This window comes from Equus przewalskii, chromosome 10 (genome assembly GCF_037783145.1).
Source record: "Equus przewalskii isolate Varuska chromosome 10, EquPr2, whole genome shotgun sequence".
NCBI classification, from domain to species: domain Eukaryota; kingdom Metazoa; phylum Chordata; class Mammalia; order Perissodactyla; family Equidae; genus Equus; species Equus przewalskii.
In genome coordinates this window covers 32,387,457-32,409,602 of record NC_091840.1, presented here as the reverse complement: position 1 = coordinate 32,409,602, position 22,146 = coordinate 32,387,457, and the positions used below count along the sequence as shown (strand labels likewise).

General features: G+C 41.8%; 2 protein-coding genes across 2 annotated transcripts; both read right to left on the bottom strand.

Annotated features, from left to right (window-relative positions):
- Positions 1 to 7,764: 7,764 nt before the first annotated feature.
- Positions 7,765 to 8,700, bottom strand: LOC103546337 (olfactory receptor 4D2-like). The gene has a single exon (XM_008512844.2). The coding sequence runs from the start codon at positions 8,698 to 8,700 to the stop codon at positions 7,765 to 7,767; it is 936 nt and encodes a 311-aa protein (XP_008511066.2).
- Positions 8,701 to 18,373: 9,673 nt separating this feature from the next.
- LOC103546336 (olfactory receptor 4D1-like) lies at positions 18,374 to 19,309 on the bottom strand. Its single transcript, XM_070563750.1, is given in 1 exon segment — positions 18,374 to 19,309. A coding segment is annotated over 1 exon segment (936 nt).
- Between the last annotated feature and the right edge of the window lie 2,837 nt (positions 19,310 to 22,146).

Here is a 22,146-nt window from a genome sequence, read left to right as displayed (position 1 = left end):
GGGATCACTCTGAATAGTGTTAAGAGACCAAGCTAATACATTTATATTTTATCCTGAGGGAGGTGAGAAGCCAGTGGAGGATGTTATGCAGGAGGATGACCTACAGATGGAGGCCTCTGTGGTAATAGGGAGGAGGAGAGATGGGAGAGCTGAGAGAACGGACATAGGGGGAGCAGCTCCTTTGTTTATTCATACCCCATCTTGTTTCAGAAAAGACTTAATGAGGGCAGTTAAGGACCTATAACTTTGCCTGTGTCCCTGACTCATACCATCCCAGCTTCAGAACCCTTAAAGACGTGAGGAGGGTGAGGAGAAGAGAGGAGAAAGGGGAAAGGAGATGAAAGATAAGAAAAGGAGGAGGATAAAAAGGTAATTAAGAAAAATTAGGGAGTCAAACCCAATGAGCCAGCTGTGACCCTTGGCTCAGTCATATCAAGACACTGGTTCAGTGAATCTGCGATGCTCTTGGCCTTTCTCACATGAGCCAAGTTGGCCACCTTCAGTCATCGTGTTTGTCCTCACATAATCTCATTCAAAGGCTGGAAGAGAGGAAAGGGGTGTGTGGCAGTTCCTTCCTCCTCGGGCATTTCTTGCCTTTCTTCATGGAGGGGAAATCTTTCTCAGAAGCTTCCTGGCAAACACACTTTTGTTGCATTTGTCATTCCGGGATCACATGAACACAAGAGCACTCTTAGCTTCTAAGTGTTCTGGGAAAGAGAACACCTGTGATAGGGGACAAGCGACGGAGACATGGTTGGGAATGGTTGTTGGGTAGGCACCCAAGAACAATGCTATTTTCCTCTAAGGCACCCAGAAATAGGAATTAACATGATGGGCCAGAAACAAGAGAATCTTGACAATGATACAAAGTTTGTCTTATACAGGAAAACTCTTATAATAGCAGAGGTCACAAACTCAAATGTGAGTAATATAAATGAGAGAAGGAGGTCAGGGAAGAATTTCCCCATCTAAAGAGGTACTGAAGCTCATCATCCTCCTCACTCCAGTGCAAGATTCTAGCATCTAAGCCAAAGACAGAAAATCAAGACTTTTCTTTGGAGAAACAACAACTCCAGAAAAATAGACCTCTGTGTATTGGTACATGGGGGTCCTCCAGTAAATGGCTGATTTCTACGTGAACCCCTAAAGTGAAGTCTAAAATCTTTACCCTTACACAGAGGTACCAACTAGCATTTTATTGCCTTACTCTTAAATGTAGATAACCAAAGATAACCAGGAGTTCAAGGAGAGTCACCAACACAAAGAAGCAAAAACATAATAAAAAGAAAAATGAATGAGAAGAAAACAGAAATGACATGGGAAACAGAAGAAAACTTTTTCACAACCTCCAGTTTATATAATTAACATCCTTTGAAAGAAGCAAGAAGACATAATATCCATCAAGTAAGAACAGGATGGTATGAAAAAAGTCATAGAATAAAAAAGATTTCTTCAAAATTAAAATTTGTTCACAGAAATGAAAACCTTCATAGAGGGACTGGAAGATAGGGTTGAGGAAATGTCTTCTGAACATAGAATAAAAATATAGTTTGAGTAGGGTGTCCCCAGGATGGGCCCATCATGGGCTGTCAGAGTCTGGGTCTCCCCTCCGGGAGCTGCCCATTGTGGGTATTAAAGCAAAGTGAGAAGAATACTCCCACAGGGGAGTGGCTCAGTGTGGGGAGTCAAAGCTTCCAAGGGATGAGAAGTGGATCCACACAGAGGTGCAGTCCAACACCAGGTGTTGGGGTCCAAGCAGGGTGAGGAGGATGTCTACCTCGGGGATGTTCTGCTGTGGGGTGTTGGGAAGGAGTAGTGTAAGAAAAGTGACTGAGCAGAGGGCTGGCCTTCAGGGTGATACCAAAGCCCGAGCAGAGTGAGGAAAGCATCAGGGGAGAGGGTGGAAACAGGTATGGAACTGCTATGGGAGATGGGCTGTATAGAGGGAGATGAATTAAATAAGTTCCTAAATTAAGGATAGAGTGATGTCAGAGAAAACGGCAGAGTAGAGAACTCCAAGGGCCTGTCCCTTCACAGAAACATTGAAAAGATAAATAAACCAAAGGAATAGAATTGATAGTCCAGAAATAAATCCATACACTTGTGGTCAATTGACTTTCAACAAGAATGTCAAGACCATTCAATGGGGAAAGAACAGTCCCTCCAACAAATGGTGCTGGGACAACTGGACATCCACAGGCAAAAGAATAAAGTTGGACCGCTACCTCATAGCATATACAAAAATTAACTCAAAATGGATCAAAGACCTAAATATCAGAGCTGAAACTGTAAAACTCTTAGAAAAAAATATAAAGGTAAATCTTCACGAAGTCGGACTTGGCAATGCTTTCTTAGATGATACCAAGCACACAGCAACAAAAGAAGTAAGGATAAATTAGACTTCATCAAAATTAAAAACTTTTGTGCATCAAAAGATACTCTCAAGAAAGTGAAAAGATTTCTCCTAAAGAATGGGGGAAATATTTGAAAATCAAAATTTAATAAAAGTCTAGCATCCAGAATATATGAACTCATATTAAGCAACAACAAAAATACCAACAACCTAATTTTTTAAAAAAGCAAAGGACTTGAATATACATTTCTTCGAAGAAGATATACAAATGACCCACAAGAAAAGACATTCAACACGAAAAGATGGGTCAACATCATTAGTACTTAGGGGAATGAAAATCAAAACCATAATGAGATACCGCTTCATACCCAACAGAGTGGCAATGATATTACTGGTAATAATGATAGAAAATAATAAGTGTTAGTGGGGATGCGAAGAAACTAGGACTCTCATAATTGCTGGTGTGAATGTAAAATGGTCCAGCTGTTGTGGAAAACAGTTTGGCAGTTCCTCAACAAGTTACACATGGAATTATCACATGACCCAGAGATTCCACTCCTAGGTGTATACTCAAAAGAACTGAAAACAGGTACTCAGAAAAAAACTTGTACACAGATGTTAACGGCAGCACTACTCACAATAGGCACAGGATAGAAACAACCAAAATGTTATTCAACAGATGAATGGATAAACAAAATGTGGTATATCCAGGGCCGGCCCCGGGGCCGAGTGGTTAGGTTCACGCACTCCGCTTCAGTGGCCAAGGGTTTTGCTGGTTCAAATCCTAGGCGCAGACATGGCACCGCTCATCAAGCGAAGCTGAGGCAGCATCCCACATGCCATAACTAGAAGGAGCCACAAATAAAAATATACAACTATGTACTGGGGACCTTGGGAGAAAAAGGAAAAATAAAATCTTAAAAAAAAAAGGTGGTGGGGCCGGCCTGGTGGCACAGCGGTTAAGTGCGCACGTTCTACTTCAGTGGCCCTCAGGGTTCACGGGTTCGGATTCCAGGTGCGGACATGGCACCAGTTGGCATGCCATGCTGTGGTAGGCGTCCCACATATAAAGTAGAGGACGATGGGCATGGATGTTAGCTCAAGGCCAGTCTTCCTCAGCAAAAAGAGGAAGATTGGCAGCAGTTAGCTCAGGGCTAATCTTCCTCAAAAAAAAAAAAAGTGATGTATCCATACGATGGAATATTATTCAGCCACAAAAAGGAATGGAGTAGGGATACGTACTACAATGTGAATTAACATTATTAAACATTATGCTAAGTGAAAGAAGCCAGGCACAAAATATCGTACTATTCTATTTACATGAAATGTCCATAATAGGTCTTTCTGTAAGGACAGAAAGCCGATTAGTGGATTCCAGGAGCTAAGGAGAGGGGAGGGAATGGAGAGTGACTGCTTAGTGGGTATGGGGTTTCCTTTTGGGGTGATGAAAATGTTTTGGAACTAGCTAGAGGTGATGGTTGCACCACACTGTGAAAGTAGTAAATGCCACTGAATTGTCCACTTGAAAATGGTTAATTTTATGTTATGTGAATTTCATATATAAATACATTTTAAGGATTACAGGAACCAGATTCCTCACCAGAGAAAGGAGATACGAGTGTGGAAAGAGAAAAACCGACTGAATCCTGTGGTGTTGAATTGGAAATGAAGTATCCAGGTGAACATATGGTTTTCATTACATAGATGATAGACAGATGGTGAAATAAGTATAGATTGAATGTGTTATGTGTTTATATGTATGTATATACATATAAATATATATAATATATGTATATGTATAATATATGTATATATATATGTGTGTGTGTATATATATGTGTATCTATGTATATAATAATGAGCACACCTAGCACCCAGATATTGACTTCCAAATACCATTCTCCACTAAAAGGAAGCAGGACTGTTTAAAGAAATAGTTGATTCCAGAGCTGGAGCAGAGAAAGCACAAGATAAGCATGGGACATATCATGGTGCCAGAAAGGAAGGAAGTGCTCCAAGAACACAAAGAACATGGAAGCCATCTTGAAAAGACTCTGATTGGCCAAATCTGGGGCAAACTGAGCATCTGGGCAAAATAAGTAGTGAAAGTAATGGATTATAACTCAGTGGATTAAAAAAAAAAGAAAATAGGAGTTCACAGATAAAAATAAACAAATGAATAAATTGGAAGTTTGACAAGGAACCAGATAGTCACATAGTCTCAGAGTACCTCCCCACAAAATACTCACGAATTTCCAAGGGAAAAATGAATAGCTTATGTAAGAAGCCTAACAAACGCCTCTTTAATCAAGTAATCAAACTGATGGGACGTCAATAATGGGACAAAGTGAAATCACTGGCCCCTCACAGGCTGCAGTAAGAACACAGCATGACTTCTGCGACATCCTTGGCAGAATGACAGCAACACATTACCGGAGTCCAACCATGAAACAGCAGACAAATCCAAACTGAGAGACGTCCCACAAAATAACTGGCCTATAATCTTTGGAAGCGCTACGATAATCAAACTCAAGGAGGAACTCTTCCAGACTAAAGGAAGCCAAAGAGACAGGACAACTAAATACAGCACGTGATTTTTGAACCAGATTCTCCACCTGTAAGACTTTATTGGGACGTTTGGCAAAACTTGAAGAGAGGCTAAAGATTAGATTCTGGCATTGTATTGTTACGCTATCAATTTTGATGACTATATGGCGGTATTGTAGAAAAATGCTTTGTAGAAAACACATATTAAAGTATTAAGCAGTGGTGGGCATCAGGTTGGCAACTTACCCTCAAACCTTTAGGAAAAAAAAGTCCTTTATACTATCCTTGCAACTTTTCTGTAAGTTTGAGATATTTCAAGAAGTTAAAAAAATTTCTTTTTTAATTTTTATTTTTTTCGGATGTACATCATATTTCGATTTCTGTATACATTACATCATGTTCACCACCCGAATAGTAATTATAGTGCATCCCCTCACATGTGACCCTAATCACCCCTTTTGCCCTCCCCCCTCCCCCCTGCCCCAATGGTAACCACCAGTCCAATCTCCAATGCTATGTGTGTGGTTTTTTTGGTCGTTTTTATCTTCTACTTATGAGTGAGATCAATTTTTTAAAAAAAGTTAAAAGAACTATGTAGAATATCTTTCTGTCCTCTGGGTAAGAAACAATTTTTTAAAAATAGATCTCAATAAGAGTTATTACTAAGATATACCTGACTACACTAAAATTAACACCACAAATAGAGGGGTTGGCCCCGTGGCTGAGTGGTTAAGTTTGTGCACTCCCTGCAGGCAGCCCAGTGTTTCATTGGTTCGAATCCTGGGCACGGACATGGCACTGCTCATCAAACCATGCTGAGGCAGCGTCCTACATACCACAACTAGAAGGACCCACAACAAAGAATATACAACTATGTACCTGGGGGCTTTGGGGAGAAAAAGGAAAAAATAAAATCTTTAAAAAACAACAAAAAAGGGGCCGGCTCCGTGGCCGAGTGGTTAAGTTCGCGCTCTCCGCTGCGGTGGCCCAGGGTTCGGATCCCGGGCATGGACATGGCACCACTCATCAGGCCATGTTGAGGCGGCGTCCCACATCCCACAACTAGAAGGACATGCAACTAAGATATACAACTGTGTACAGGGGGGATTGGGGAGATAAAGCAGAAAAAAAAAAAAAAAGATTGGCAACAGTTGTTAGCTCAGGTGCCAATCTTTAAAAAAGAAAAAAGCAATCTCTTACTTAAAAAAAAAAACAAAACACTACAAATAGAGAAGACAAACCACAAACCGGGAGAAGCTATTGTAACAAATACAGTTGACAATAAATCAGTAACAAAATTACATAGGAACACCTATGTTAACTAGAAAAAGTCGTTAGAAAAATGAACAAACACATTCATGGGAAATCTTAATGCAATGAAAATATGAAAAGAAATATTTGGGAACAGAGAAGTGCAAATTAAGACTATAGAGAAATGTCAATTTTTACCCACTTAAATGGCAAAAATTAAGAAATCTGACAATATCAACTGTTAGAAGGATATGAATCCATGGGAACATTGCACACTGCTAATCAACATGCAATTTGGTACAGCAACTGGAAAACAATTTGGCACTATTTTGTAAAGTTAAATCTTTGACGATGCCATGACTTAGCCATTCCACTTTGAGGTATATAACCCTTAGCCTCTCAATGTGGCACCTGGAGACAAGTTGAGGACTAGTCAAAAGAGCACTGTTTCAACAGCAAAAAAAAAAAAAACAAAACTGGAAACAACCCAAATCAGCTTATTTTTCACAATGGAATATTATACAGCAGTGAAAATGAAGAATTACAGCCAAACAGAACAACATGTGAAGCTTAGAAACATACAGTTGAGTGAAAAAAAGAAAATCCCGGAATATTATGTACAGCAGGATATTTTTATAAGGCTCAAAATAAACAAAGCTAAACTATATACTGATCATATAAAAATGTAATAAAACTCTTTTTATAAGCAATAGAATGATGACCACAAAATTCAAGACAGTGGTTTCATCTGGGAGGACCTGAGAGCAAATGTGATGGAGAGGACCCTGGAGGTAGGCAGAAGTTCTTGATAACTTCTGTTTCTTGAACTGAGCAGTTTTTACATGAGCATTCATACATAATATAATGTTTTATAACTTACATGTATTTTACACATAATCTTTTGTTTGTAATAATTATTAAACTTCATTAAACATGTAAAGAGAAAAAAGTCTGAACATTGAGGATAATTTCAAATTTGAAATTAAAATCATTGAAAAAAGACTAGAAGAAAAAAATAGTTATATGGTTTGCCCAATATTTTCTCACATAACTTTTTTATTTGATTCTTATAATAAGGCTGGGAGGTTTGGGAGTCCAATATTACTTTAAGCAAGTTTGTTGAGGAAGAAGTCATGAGGTCAAGACAGGCCAAGTGGTTCTTCCCAGGTCACCAGTTTGGTAAGAGATGGGTTGGGGCTTCTACTTTAAGGCTGAAGACTCTAAATCCTGTGCTGTCTCCAATAATCCAGATTTACACCAAAAAGGAGTATTGGGAAAAGAGGTAAAAATACAGAAAATAGAACTGCTTTTATGGGGAAATGCTGCTATCATGAGGAAACTGTCCGCCAAGAAGGTGTAAAGCAGGGTGTGGCTTTCCAAAATGTTTCCATGAGAACACAATTTATTGCATAGGACAGTTCAAATCATCCATCACAAACAAAAATAGGATATTTCACTTATCCTAAAAATCTAAGTTGCCTAGTTTCAAAACTCATTCACTTTTACAAAAACCCTCATAATGTGTCTACAAGCTATGAAGAGAGCAGATACAGTAGGTCTCTCTCCAGTTTACAAATGTAAAACAAAGCCAAAGAGAAGTGACCTGCCCGTTATCACTCCCTTTTACAAACCAGCCAGCGTCTCCCTAGTCTCTTCACTGCTGCCTGCATCTCCTGGTTCCTCAGGGTGTAGATCATGGGGTTGAGCATGGGGGTCATGACCGTGTGTCCAATGGACACAGCCTTGTCCATGGAGAAGGGGGTGAAGGGCCGGGCATAGAGGTAAATGCTTGGAATGAAGACCATAGACACCACGACGATGTGGGTGGTGCAGGTGGAAGCTGCCTTCCTCCTCGCCTGCCCTGAGTGGGACCTCAGCATCACCAGGATGACTGAGTAGGACATCAGGAGCAGAAAGAACCAGATGACATCCAACAACCCACTGTTGGAGATCATGAGGAACTCTAAGACGGAAGTGTCAGTGCAGGCAAGTCTCAGCACTTGTGGGACATCACAGTAGAAGTTATCCAGGACGTTGGGGCCACAGAAAGGCAGAGGGAGCATCAGAACCAGTTGGGAAATGGAGTGGACAAAACCTACCATCCAGGCTGTCACCACCAGCCCCACACAGAGCTGCATGTTCATGATGGTGACATAGTGGAGGGGCCGAGAGATGGCAACAAGGCGGTCATAGGCCATTACTGAGAGAAAGAAGATCATGGCACCTCCCAGAAAGTGGAAGAAGAAGATCTGGGTCATGCAGCCCTGGTAGGAGATGGTCTTCTCCTCCGAGAGGAAGTCCACTAACATCTTTGGAGCAGTGACTGAGGAGAAGGAGAGGTCTAAGATAGCCAGGTTTCGGAGCAGAAAATACATGGGCGTGTGGAGCCGGGAATCAGACGTCACCGTGACCATGATGAGGAGGTTTCCCATGACAGTGGTGGTGTAGACAAACAGGAACACCAGAAACAGGAAAAGCTGGAGCTCCTGAGTCTGTGAGAGCCCCAGGAAGACAAATTCTGACACCCACGTGAGGTTCTCTGTTTCCATGGTGTCTTCTCCATGCACCTAAGGAAAACGAACCACAGACATTGATGCATGAAGTCACTTTTAGTGTCAGGGGCCCAAACTCAGTTGTCCAGTTCCAGATGATGAATATCCTCATGTGCAGATCGTAATACCAGGTGCTGATTAAATGGCCTTGTCTCTGAAGAGTTTACAGGCTGGTGCTGGAATATACATTGATGAGCTATCTTAGAGCCATCCAGAGACATATGCAACCTGCTTTTCAAAGATTCAGTGCAACATTATGGTGGTAAGACTTGGAGTCCGGCAGATCTGCAGTCAAATTTCAGGGCTTCTATTTCTTTAAGATTTGGCCTTGAGTGAGTTACTTAATCTCTCTGAGTCTCAGATTCCACATCTGTAAGGTGGAGATAAAAATGTTTTCTTTATAGGGATTAAATAAAATTCCACGTAAAGTCCCTAGAACAGTGCCTGGAAATAAATGGTAACCACTCTCTTCTGTGTAGTCTCCTGCTCTAAAGACATCTTCCCTTCTGATAGTCTCTAACAAATTTTTCTACCAATCATTTTTCATGTAACACAACACACCACAATGTCAGTGAATCTTTCATATGTCTACGTTTTTCCTCCATAATTCAAATGTAAGCCCCATAGGCATAGATATGGACCTTATAATTTATTTGTGCCCTGAGAGCCCATCCTTGCTGATAGTCAAGACACAAAAAGCATGTGGTGGTGACTCCTCGTAGGTGAACAGCTATAGACTACGTCCCCCACCTCCGCCCATGTAGGTGGCCCCTTACTGAGTGAAGATAGGACATATGTGGTGTGTATGCTGGGACAAGAGAGAGAAAGGGGAGAGACATTCTCTGGACTAAGAAATAGATGATGAATATTGTATGAAAGGGTCTCAGAGAGCTCCTCTGAAAGGAACAAGAATTTTAGAAGATGTGACTGAATACGAGGGTAGAAGAAAAAGGGAGATGGTGAAATAAGAAAAATGAAAGAGACAAAGGATAAAGAAGGGAAATTAAGAGGAAGGAAGATGAAGGAATCGAGCAAGTAAGGAAAGGGGAATGGAAAGGTGGTGGGGCAGGGAAGGGAATGGGACCAAAGAAGGAAAAGGAGAAGGAGGGTGAGAGATGGAGGGTGAGAGATAGAGGGTGGCGGGGGTACGAGGTAGGTGGCCTCCCCACTCCATCCGCCTTGTCTCAATCTCCCCTCCTTTCTCACTACAATCTATTATCTATTAGAGGTCATTTTAATTTTATCATTCACTCTGCTTGCATTTTCTTCCACTCCAGTCCACTTCTATATAGCTGTCAAGGAGACCTTTCTAAACTCCTACCTGATCATGTTTCTCCCTCATTACAATCTTTTAATGATTGTGTAGTGCCCACAGCTTAGTACTCAAACTCAAGCCACCTAACGTACTTTGTAGATCAATTCAGGGTAGAAAAACACACTTATGTATGTGCATGCAACTCCCTCTCAGCATGTCATGCAAAGCTATAAAATGGAGCCTGCATCTACCGTTCTAATCAATGTCCCTGTCACCCAGGAGCTGATGGCTTTTCAAGGAATTCATAGCTTCTCACATATGTCATATGCTTCATTATTTCTGTAGCTTTGGTGATGAATTCTGTTTCCTGAAATACCTTCCACTACCTTCTCAACCTAGAAGTACTCAGATGTCAATTTTTCTGTGATTCCTTCCCATATTTCTCCCATGCAGAATTAATCCCCCTGTCTCTGGGATCCAATAACATTTTATAAATACCTCTGTTGTAGCATTTATCATTTTTCCTGTTGTTCTTCTTAACTAGATTTTAAATTCAATAACTTAGCAGCCCCGGCACCTATAACAGGAACTCTGATTTAGCAGTTGCTCAAAAAAATCTTTGCTATCTCTGTATTAGCAGGTAATTACGTGATCTTGTTTTATGTGACTGTGTGGAGAATTCTGTGGTGTATTTCTTGATCTTTTGCTCTCAGCATCCTCCTTCTTAATCATAGGGACAATTCTTCACTTGTTTGTTAAAAACATGGGTTGCAGGGGCTGGCCCCGTGGCCGAGTGGTTAAGTTCGCGCGCTCCGCTGCAGGCGGCCCAGTGTTTCGTTGGTTCAAATCCTGGGCGCGAACGTGGCACTGCTCGTCGGACCACGCTGAGGCGGCGTCCCACATGTCACAACTAGAAGAACCCACAACGAAGAATACACAACTATGTACCGGGGGGCTTTGGGGAGAAAAAGAAAAAAATAAAATCTTTAAAAAAAAAAATGGGTTGCAACCACCGAAATCTCTTTTCAACATTCCATTTTCCCTGCCTTGCTTTCTGAGGCTGTCCTCACACGTAGACTTACTACCATCAAGTCTGTGTCGCTTGTTTATTCTCCACACCCTCCAGCAAGCGTTTCTGGGTTCCTCATACAGCTGATCTATCCAAAGGTGAGGAAACCCTGGTCTCTCACCTTCCTTCAGCTCACAACAGGAAAGAGCCTTCAGGTCTTACATCTTCTTGGAGATCCGTTTCCTCCAGCTTCCATTTCCCAGCCATTGCCTGCACCTCATGTACACTACAATGGGAGTGACCCGAGGGGAAGAGGGGATCTCTTTAGGGAGAAGCTATTGGACTGGGCTCAGGACGCAGATGTGGGCTGATTACCAATGGGGACAAGGGAGCAGTGGGAGTTGTTAAAAAGTTTCTAAATGTCTCAAAAACACATACACTTTGAGAGGTCTTCCTTGGGGGCCATAAGAACCAAGGACAATGACATTTTTAGAGATTTGTAGAACATACGACTCTCAGGCCAAGATCCAAAAGGACAAGAGTCTCCTCAAAAGAGACAGATTGTTTGGCAGTTTTAGAAGAACCCGTGTCTTTGGCCAGTGATTCTGCCCCTTGAAAGAGTCACCTGGAGAGCTTGTGAAAGGCAAATCAGTGTGCCCCAGCCCCAGAAGTTCTCATTCATTGGTCTGGGAAGGCCAGGAATTTGCATTTGTAACAAGTTCTCAGATGATGCTCCTGTTCCTGGGAGCACAGACTAAGAACCACTGACTTGTTCCTCAGCACAACAGACTGTTCCCTCTCTCTCGTGGCATCGTCGAGATAACTGGTTCAATTTCCTTCTTTCTTCTCCTCCTCCTTTTCCATCTTCTCCTCCGTTTCCTTGGACTTTAAAACCTAATTGATCTTGACTCAGGGAAAGTCGCAGGTGGGAAAATGTTTGCATATTACAACGGAAACTTAATACCCTGTAAACCTCGTCCTTTATTTTGCCTACTAGACCCCCCAGTATTGATTCACCACCCGTATCTAAGACTACTCACATTGTCTATACAATGCTAGCATTCTTTATATGTGAATTATTTCTACCTCTAATACAAGGATTGGTACAGGAAACCCATATATTTTCTCATTATGACAAATTGATCAAAACTGGAACTAACTGGCGTATGCTGTAAAAACTGTTTGATGTCTTAGACAGAGCTCTCTGATCTACATAGGCTTTCCAGGTTGGTCTGAATTCTGTCACTGCAAATGTCTACACCTGGCAAAATTAAGTATCTGCCCCTGGTAGCTAGGCATACAATGTGAAGCTCTTCCACATACAAGACAAGCAGATTTTTTAAAAACACAAATTCTTAGTTAGAGCTTTAGTCCTATTTAAAATTGAGTGCCTTGGAAAAGTAACCTGGATTGATTCTGGGGAAGAGGACAGGACTTGTAAATCTCACTGACTCTCATATGGGTGATTTTGAGTTCTGATTCTGATTCAGCTTTCAATAAGGGAAACCTGATATGTTCGTTTATATATTTCCCATGTGAAGGCACATGTGGGACTGTAGATTGTCCACCCAACCTCATCCCTTCAGTGCATCCACTAGCCAACATAATGATTCCCAAAGACCCCAATGGCAAGAATGAAATATTAAGCTAAAGATGCAATCGTGGAAACTGAGTGAGAAAACTATTCCCCTGTGTACCACATATCTAAGAACATAGATATTTCTCACACTTAACTACTGTGACCACTTCAAACTGTTACATGCATGCGAGATACATGCAGAAGGAACCTCATTTACATTCTCACTGAGGGAGCCCGGCATCACTGATAGTTAATAGTTCTCCCCTCGTGATGGTCAGTTTTATGGGTCAGCTTCACTAGTCTATAGTCCCCAGTGATCCAATCAAACACTAATCTAGGTGTTGCTGTGAAGGTATTTTGCAGATGTGATTGATGTCCATAATCAGTTGATTTTGGGTAAAGGAGATTATCCTGGATTATCTGGATGTGCCTCAGTCAATAAGTCCGAAGGCCTTAAGAGTAGAACTGAGGTTTCCTTGAAGAAGGTAAAATTCTGGACTGCAGCTTCATGCCTAAGAGTTCCAGACTGCCCTCCATAATGGCTGCCCCATAGATTTCATACTTGTCTGGCCAGTCTCACAAACACATGAGCCAATTTCTTGCAGTACATCTCAAGATATATCTCCGTATCTGACTGGTCCTGTTTCTCTTGGTGGAACCCTGACTAACACACACTTTTTGTAGATCATATTTGAAGTTGACATCTCATGCAAAGTTGATTGAGGTCTTTTCCTCTTTACACTTAGATCATCCTTGAGCTTGATGATAAATACAACTAAAATGGCAAGACCTAACGATTAATAAGGCTGAGAAGTGATGTATTCTCCAGATCAGAATAAATCTATCACTGAAATAATTTAAGCCTTCTCTCAACTACTTTTAAGAGAGCTGTTTTCACTAATCCTGTATAACCTCAAAATGATTAAAGAGCCTTTCTTGACCGGATTATATAGATCTTAAGAAAATAGATGCCTAACCATCTTGTTTTAATGTAAAAGTATTGATGGGAAGTCTAAAAATAATGGGGAATGGGAATACATGAAGGAACTAACATTAATTGAACACCTACTATCTGCCAATTACTGCACTGACTTGTTTACATTTACTCGCTGATCTACACAACACTCTGCGGAATTATGTAAAGTTTACAGCTAAAGAAGTAGAGGGTCAATGACATCCAAAAGGAACACAACACTATGAGTTAGAGCCAGGATTTGAATGCCATGGCTTCAAAGCCTGTCATGGTCCCACCATACTATTGAAGAAAGCACCAGAACATGAGGAATATTTTTAATTTAAGTCATTTATGAACAACTTATTTTTAATTTATCTTTAAATTATTTATAGTGGAAGACATTGCACCAACTCATTTAGGGTTAATAAATTTAGATTTGAGTCAAATTTATCTCATAGAAATAGCATAGCTTCTGCAAGAGACGTCTTCAGGTTATAAATTCTCATGGATATAGCTGTATTCATTTAAATGGAGTAGTTTTCAAGAAATTCAGTTAAGAATCAAGTACGTTGTGCTGTGGAATATCATTTATAAGACAAATCTGGGGAAATTTTCTAACATTTCTTCTTTTGAGGTCAACATTATAGATTATTATTAGCATTTCTGTGCCTCCTGCCACCCTTAGAATTGACATTCTGGGTCACGTAAAAGTAAAATTTTCATAAATTAAAAAAAGGGACTTAAGACAACTTTTTAAAAAATTAAACCAATAAATGACTTCCAGTCATTTATAGATGGAATCAATAGATTGAAAAAGCATATTGTGTGCCAGGACAAATTGATAAATATCACTGAATGCTGAGACATAACTGAATAAAGTTACAAAACTCCAATGATAAAGAAAGAACGCTATACGCTTCCAAGGTAAAGAGATTAAGTCATGTATAGGGAGGAAGATCAGGCTGATTTCAAACTTCTTGACACCCCTAGAAAACAGAGGAACATCTACAAAGACGAAAAAAAATAAAGTATGATCCGAAGACGCTTGCCCAGTCAAATTGTCCTTTAAATGTACAGGCAACAAACAAATATTTTCCAACATTTAGCTCAGAAAATATAGTTCTCATAAATCTTTCTGGAAAAACCTACTTGGGGACAAACTCCAATCAACCAAGACCTTAATGGAAATGCAAATGGCCTCTCTACCTGGCAGCTTGGGCTTTCTCACAGCGTGGTAGCTGGTTTCCAAGAGTGGGCATTCCAAAGAGAACTCATTAGAGTCGGGGTAGCCTTCCATGACCTACTCTGAGGTGTCAGGTGCCACTTCCACCATGGTCACAAGCCCTTCCAGACTCAAGGGGAGGAAACAAAGATCCCACCTCTAAATAGGAAAAATGTCAAAGTCATATTGTGAGGAAGAGCACGTGGAATGGAAGCTACTGCTGTGGCCATCTCGGGAAAATGCAGTATGCCACAAACCATACTTTTCATTTCCAGGAGTATTTCTCAGTCTCTGATGGAACCTTTCTAAAATGGCATCCTATTCTTGTTTCACGAAAGCAGTAACCTCTCTTACTCTTTGTGGATGTTAATTATAGCATTTTGTTTGTTTGTTTGTTTTGTTTTTTTAAAATATTTTATTTTTTTCCTTTTTCTCCCCAAAGCCCCCTGGTACATAGTTGTATATTCTTCGTTGTGGGTCCTTCTAGTTGTGGCATGTAGGACGCTGCCTCAGCGTGGTTTGATGAGCAGTGCCATGTCCGCGCCCAGGATTCGAACCAACGAAACACTGGGCCGCCTGCAGCGGAGCGCGCAAACTTAACCACTCGGCCACGGGGCCAGCCCTAATTATAGCGTTTTTAAAAAAAGTTTCCTGTACTGTGTCTCAACTACATCAATGTTAATATCTGGGCTGTGAACACTGTATGTAGTGTTGCAAGATATTACCATTAGGAGAAACTGGGTGAAGGGTACCTGAGATCTCTATTGTTTCTTACAACATTGAGTGAATCTACAATTATCTTGAAATAAAGTGTTCAATTAAAAAACATTTGTTAAGTCTTCTTCTATTCCTTGAATAGTCTGTTTCCTTGGGGTTCCTTTTTTTCAGTTTTATCTTTCCTTTTGGTGCCCATCTTCTATATTGGACATTTTCTTCAAGTGTCTAGTGATTTCTGGTTGGACGTTAGTATTTAAAATCAAACTGCTTGGGCTGGCCCAGTGGCATAGTGGTTAAGTTTGTGCACTCTGCTTCAGCAGCCTGGGGTTCACAGGTTCGCATCCTAGGCATGGACCTACACACTGCTCATCAAGCCATGCTGTGACAGCATCCCACATACAAAATAGAGGAAGATTGGCAACAGGTGTTAGCTCAGCGCCAATCTTCCTCACACATACACACAAAAAAAGAATAAAAGCAAACCACTAAAATCCTCATTGGAAGTGTGAGCAGGGCTGGAGAACTTGTAGGGTTCTCTTTGGGATGATCAGGTAGGTTATACTGTAAGGAGATTCCTGAATGCCCATTGGGGAAATGGCCTTGACTATATATCTGGGGCTGTTTAGTATCTCTAAATAAATCCTTTTGATTTTTTCTGGGAGGACTTAGATATTGGATTTCTGCAGTAGGGTGGCAGTGAGCGCTAGGAATGGAATTTCCCCTCTGCCTGGGATATGCATACTCCACGTCACCTTAGTCCTCCCTGGGCACACTTAAGTTATTCATGTTACCTGTCGGCTTCTCTAGACATTTGATTTTATAACCTTTGTCCATGACTTTGCTCATTGTCAACATTTTTGACTCAGGCCAATTATGTCTCTTCCTGATACCAGGAGCCTACACCTATGTGGTAGACACTGTTGATTGCCATTCTCAACCCGCTTCTTTCTGGGGTAAAAAGCCAGATATTCACCTTTCCATTCCCCTTTACAGACTAGGGTGAGCATATGACCCAGTACTGGCAAGAAATCATGAGAGAATTCTGCTGGAGGGGTTCTTGGAAAATTTTGCTCCCCTGGCAAAAAAAAAAAAAAACAAAAGCAAGTGGATGCCTCTTCTCTTCCTTCTTGCTGAATTGACTATAAAAACAAGATGACTGTAAGTTTGGCAGCCATATTGCCAACCTGAGGGAAAAAAGCAAGGAATTGCAGAGCAGCCAACCCAGAGCCCTAAAATGTTTAAGTTGCTGAATTAAACAACTCTGGAATTGCTTATCTTCTAGTCTTCTTTTTAAGTGAGATGATAATTTCCTCATTATTTAAACCAATGTTATTCAGTTATTCTGCTGCTTGCAACCAAAAGCATCCTTACAGATACATATTTCAAAGGGGATAATCATTGTTTTTGAAAGAGTTCACACTCCCAGTGCAGCAGTGTATCATATGGTGAGCATCACATTTTAAGGAGGCTGTTATCACGTGAGAGTAAACACAGAAGAGATGACCAGGATGGTGGAATCAGGAGACTTGTCACAATGGGAACAATTGAAAGACTGGCAGTGTTGCATCTGAAGAAGAGACAAATGAAGGATGAGAAAAGTATCATCAATTAATTAAAAGACTTTCATGTAAAAGGAGAAAACACTTCAGAGAGGTCTCATGGTTCAAATACGACACTCAGTCCATTTTCTCTCCCCTCATCTACAAAAGTCCATTGTGATAAGGGAGTAATGTGTGAAATGGGGACCGGAGTTAGAAGTGGAGAAAAGGTAAACTCAAGAGTTGCGTGATGGCTTCAAGAGAATCCAAGAAGAGCTTGTAACTTTTATTTCTTGGATGGGATAGTTGCTGGGAGGAACAAAAAAGCTTTTGCATTATCTTCTTCACTTTGGATCAACATTATACATTGTCTGAGACTTTTGCAAAGTGATGCATACCTCTGGAAATGGAGAACATAAATACAAGATACAGTGGCAGAAATGCAAAGTAGATTCTGAAATTGACAGGGAACCAACAGAGTGCAGGAAAAGTAGAAATGCCTCTCTGTGTAAAACCCTGTTCAAGGTGCTGGGAAGATTTAAAGATGAAGAAGCATGGCCCCTGCCCTCAAGGAGCTCTCATTGCAGTGCAGGGAGTCAAAGAGACAGGTAAAACCCCACGAGGTGCTAGCCTCAGACTGAACTGACTACCTCAAATCTGGAACCCTAACAGCCATGCCCCTGCCCTCTCTGGCCTTGCTTCCCCAACCACACTACATCATCTGCCTCCAGCCATTTCATCCAAATCATGAGAATTGTGTTGGGTAGAAAGTAAAGTACTTTGCAAGTTGTCCAAGGAGAATTTGGTAGGGAAGGAACAAACCCAGAGGACAAATATTCCTTATGGGAAGCATTTCGACAATGTTAAAAGTGAGACCACTTCCTAAAACCACAGTGGGGAATGAGGCAGAGAGGCAGGGAGCAGAAAAGAATGTGATTGTTCCACAGTCAAGATCAAAGTGCTCACCATTCGTCACAGATAGTCATCCATACATCAGGATCTCTCTGGGTTTCCCCTTTGGATGGTGGGAGACCCTGAGTTTCAAGTCCCATCCATTCTCCTGCCTCTCAACTTGGAGTCAGAGGAACCAGCTTCCTGGCCAAACTCTGCCACTCACTTGCTGTTCCTCATTGAGCAAGTCACTTCTCTCTGAGCTTTCTCATCTGTAACACTGTTTAATATAATCATAACAGATACACTGTCAGTTTTATGAGAGGCAGATAAACATGTGAAGTGACTAAAATACAGCACCTGACACACGAGGAGGTCCATAGATCCATTAAATATCAGTTTAATCTCAATTGTCACACTCTATAATGACTTCCCTCCATTTTTCACATGGAAAACAAAGGTTCAGAGAGAAGACTGGTCACTTACTGTCAACCTATTTTCAGTTCACTCCTTGCTGCAGATCACTAGGTGCCTGCCTAATCTCTTCATGGCTGCCTGCATCTCCTGGTTCCTCAGGGTGTAGATCATGGGGTTGAGCATGGGGGTGATGACCGTGTAGCTGATGGACACAGCCTTGTCCATGGGGAAGGGGGTGAAGGGCCGGGTGTAGATATAGACGCAGGGAACAAAGATCATGGACACCACGATGATGTGGGTGGTGCAGGTGGAAGCTGCCTTCCTCCTTGCCTGCCCTGAGTGGGACCTCAGCATCACCAGGATGACAGTGTAAGAGATCAGAAGGAGGAGGAACCAGATGAGGACCAGCATCCCACTGTTGGAGATCATGAGGAACTCCAGGAGGGAGGTGTCAGTGCAGGCAAGTCTCAGCACTTGTGGAACATCACAGTAGAAGTTATCCAGGATGTTGGGACCACAAAAAGGCAATGGGAGCATCAGAGCCAGCTGGACAATGGAGTGGACAAAGCCCCCTCCCCAGGCAGCCAGCACCAGCCCCACACAGAACTGAGTGTTCATGATGGTGACGTAGTGGAGGGGCCGGGAGATGGCTATGTAGCGGTCATAGGCCATCACCGAGAGAAAGAAGACAGTCCCACCTCCCAAGAAGTGGAAGAAGAAAATCTGGGCCATGCAGCCCTGGTAGGAGATGGTCTTGGTCTCATGAAGGAAGTCCACCAGCATCCTTGGGGCAGTGACTGAGGAGAAAGAGAGATCTAAGACAGCCATATTTCACAGCAGAAAATACATGGGTGTGTGGAGTCGGGAATCAGAAGTCACTGTGACCATGATGAGGAGGTTTCCCACAACGGTGGTGGTGTAGACAAACAGGAATACCACAAACAGGAAAAGCTGGAGCTTCTGAGTCTTTGAGAGTCCGAGGAAGACAAATTCTGACACCCATGTGAGGTTCCCTGTTTCCATGGTGTCTTCTCCATATACCTAAAGAAAACAAACCATGGACATAGATGCATGAAGTCCCTACTTGCCCTTTTAGTGGTCTGGAGCTCAGAACGGAGAAGTCCAGGTCCATATGATGGGCATTCTTGAATGCATACCGTATGATCAGGTGATGATTAAATGGCCTTGTCTCTGGAGAGTCTACAAGTTGGTGCTGTAATATACATTCATGAGATATCTTAAAGCCATCTAGAACATATGCAACCCACTTTTCAAAGATTCAGTGTAATATTCTGGTGGGAAGACACTTGAAATCCAACAGATCTGCAGTCAAATTTCAGGGCTTCTATTTCTTTGAGATTTCCCCTTGAGTAAGTTACTTAATGTCTCTGAGTCTCAGTTTCCACATCTGTAAGCTGAGAATAAAAATGTTTTATTTATAGATCTAGGGGATTATATAAAATTACACAAATTCCTTGGGACAGTGCCTGGATATAAATGGTGATCACTCTCTTCTGTGTAGTCTCCTGCTGTAAAGACATCTTCCCTTCTTCCAGGTTCTAGTGAATTTTTCTACAAATACTTTTTCATGCAACATTTAACACATCATAACGTTGGTGAATCTTTCATGTGTCTATATTTTTCCTCCATAATTCAACTGTAAGCTCCCAGATGGATAGATATGGATCTTATTATTTATTTGTGCCTCGTAATGCCCACCTTTACTAATAATCAAGATTCAAAAATCATGCGGTGTCACCAATGCTGGTGGCCCCTTACTGAGTGAAGAAAGGACATATGTGGTGTGTATGCTGAGACAAGAGAGATGAGGTGGAGAGACATTCTCTGGATTAAGAAATAGATGAGGAATATTGTATGAAGGGATCTCAGAGAGCTCTTCTGAAAGGAACAAGAATTTTAGAAGATGTTACTGAATACAATGGTGGAAGACAAAGGAAGATGAAATCAGAGAAATGAAATAGAGAACAGAACAAAGAAGGGAGATTAAGAGAAAGGGAGATGGAGGAATAGAGCAAGTGAAGAAAGGGGAATGGAAGGATGGTGGGGCCGGGGAGGGAGTGGGACCAAAGGTGGAGAAGGAGATGGAGGGTGAGAGATGGAGGGTGACAGGGTTAGGGGGTAAGTGGCTTCCCCACTCCATCTGCCTCGTCTCAATCTCCCATCCTTTCTCACTACCATCTATTATCTATTATCTATTAGAGGTCGGTGAAAACTCATCCTTCTGCTTCCATGTGCTTCTACTCCAGTCTATCTTCTCTATAACTGTCAATAAGACCTTCCTAAAATCCTCTCTGATCATGTTTCTCCCCCATTATAATCTTTTAATGAGAGCTCAAAACTCAAACTCTTAGAAGCCACCAGGTGCTTTGTAGATCAATTCAGGGTAGAAAAACACACTCACGTATCTGCACGCAACTCCCTCTCAGCGTATCATGCAAAGCTATAAAATGGAGCCTCCATCCACCATTCTAATCAGTGGCCCTGTCACCCAGGAGATGATGGCTCTTCAAGGAACTCATAACTTCTCAGGTTTGCTATGTGCTTGGTAATTTCCGCAGCTTTGGTGATGCATTCTGTTTCTTGAAATACCTTCCACTACCTTCTCAACCTAGACATACTCAGATATCACCTTCTCTGTGGCTCCTTCCCCTATTTCTCCCATGCGGAATTAATCCCCTATTTCTCTGAGTTCCAATAATGTTTTGCAAATACCTCGTTGTAACATTTAGCAATTTTTTCTGTTGTTCTTCTTAACTAGATTGTAAATTCAAAACTTAGTAGCCCCAGCACCTACAGCAGCAACTCTGATTTAGCAGTTGCTCAAAAAACGTTTGCTACCTAACTCTATTAGTAGGCAATTATGTAATCTTATTTTATTCGACTATGTGGAGAATTCTGTGGTGCATTTCCTTATCCTTTGCTCTCAGAATCCTCCCTTTAAATCATAGGGCCGGCTCTTCACTTGGTCATTAAAAGCCTGAATTCTCACGTGCAAGCTGAGGCATCTGTTTTTGATATCCCATTTTCCCTGCCTTGCTTTCTGAGGCTGTCCTCACACGTAGACTTACTACCCTCAAGTCTGTGTCGCTTGTTGATTCTCCACACCCTCCAGCAAGTGTTTCTGGGTTCCTCATACAGCTGATCTATCCACAGGTGAGGAAACCCTGGTCTCTCACCTTCCTTCAGCTCACAACAGGAAAGAGCCTTCAGGTCTTACATCTTCTTGGAGATCCTTTTCCTCCTGCTTCCATTTCCCAGCCACTGCCTGCACCTCATGTACACTACAATGGGAGTGACCCGAGGGGAAGAGGGGATCTCTTTAGGGAGAAGCTATTGGACTGGGCTCAGGACGCAGATGTGGGCTGATTACCAATGGGGACAAGGGAGCAGTGGGAGTTGTTAAAAAGTTTCTAAATGTCTCAAAAACACTTACACTTTGAGAGGTCTTCCTTGGGGGCCAAAGAACCAAGGACAATGACATTTTTAGAGCTTTGTAGAACATACGACTCTCAGGCCAGGATCCAAAAGGACAAGAGTCTCCTCAAAAGAGACAGATTGTTTGGCAGTTTTAGAAGAACCCGTGTCTTTGGCCAGTGATTCTGCCCCTTGAAAGAGTCACCTGGAGAGCTTGTGAAAGGCAAATCAGTGTGCCCCAGCCCCAGAAGTTCTCATTCATTGGTCTGGGAAGGCCAGGAATTTGCATTTGTAACAAGTTCTCAGATGATGCTCCTGTTCCTGGGAGCACAGACTAAGAACCACTGACTTGTTCCTCAGCACAACAGACTGTTCCCTCTCTCTCGTGGCATCGTCGAGATAACTGGTTCAATTTCCTTCTTTCT

Coding starts and splice junctions, on each gene's coding strand:
- LOC103546337 (XM_008512844.2), bottom strand. CDS start 8,700: ATGGAAACAGAGAACCTCACGTGGGTGTCAGAATTTGTCTTCCTGGGG.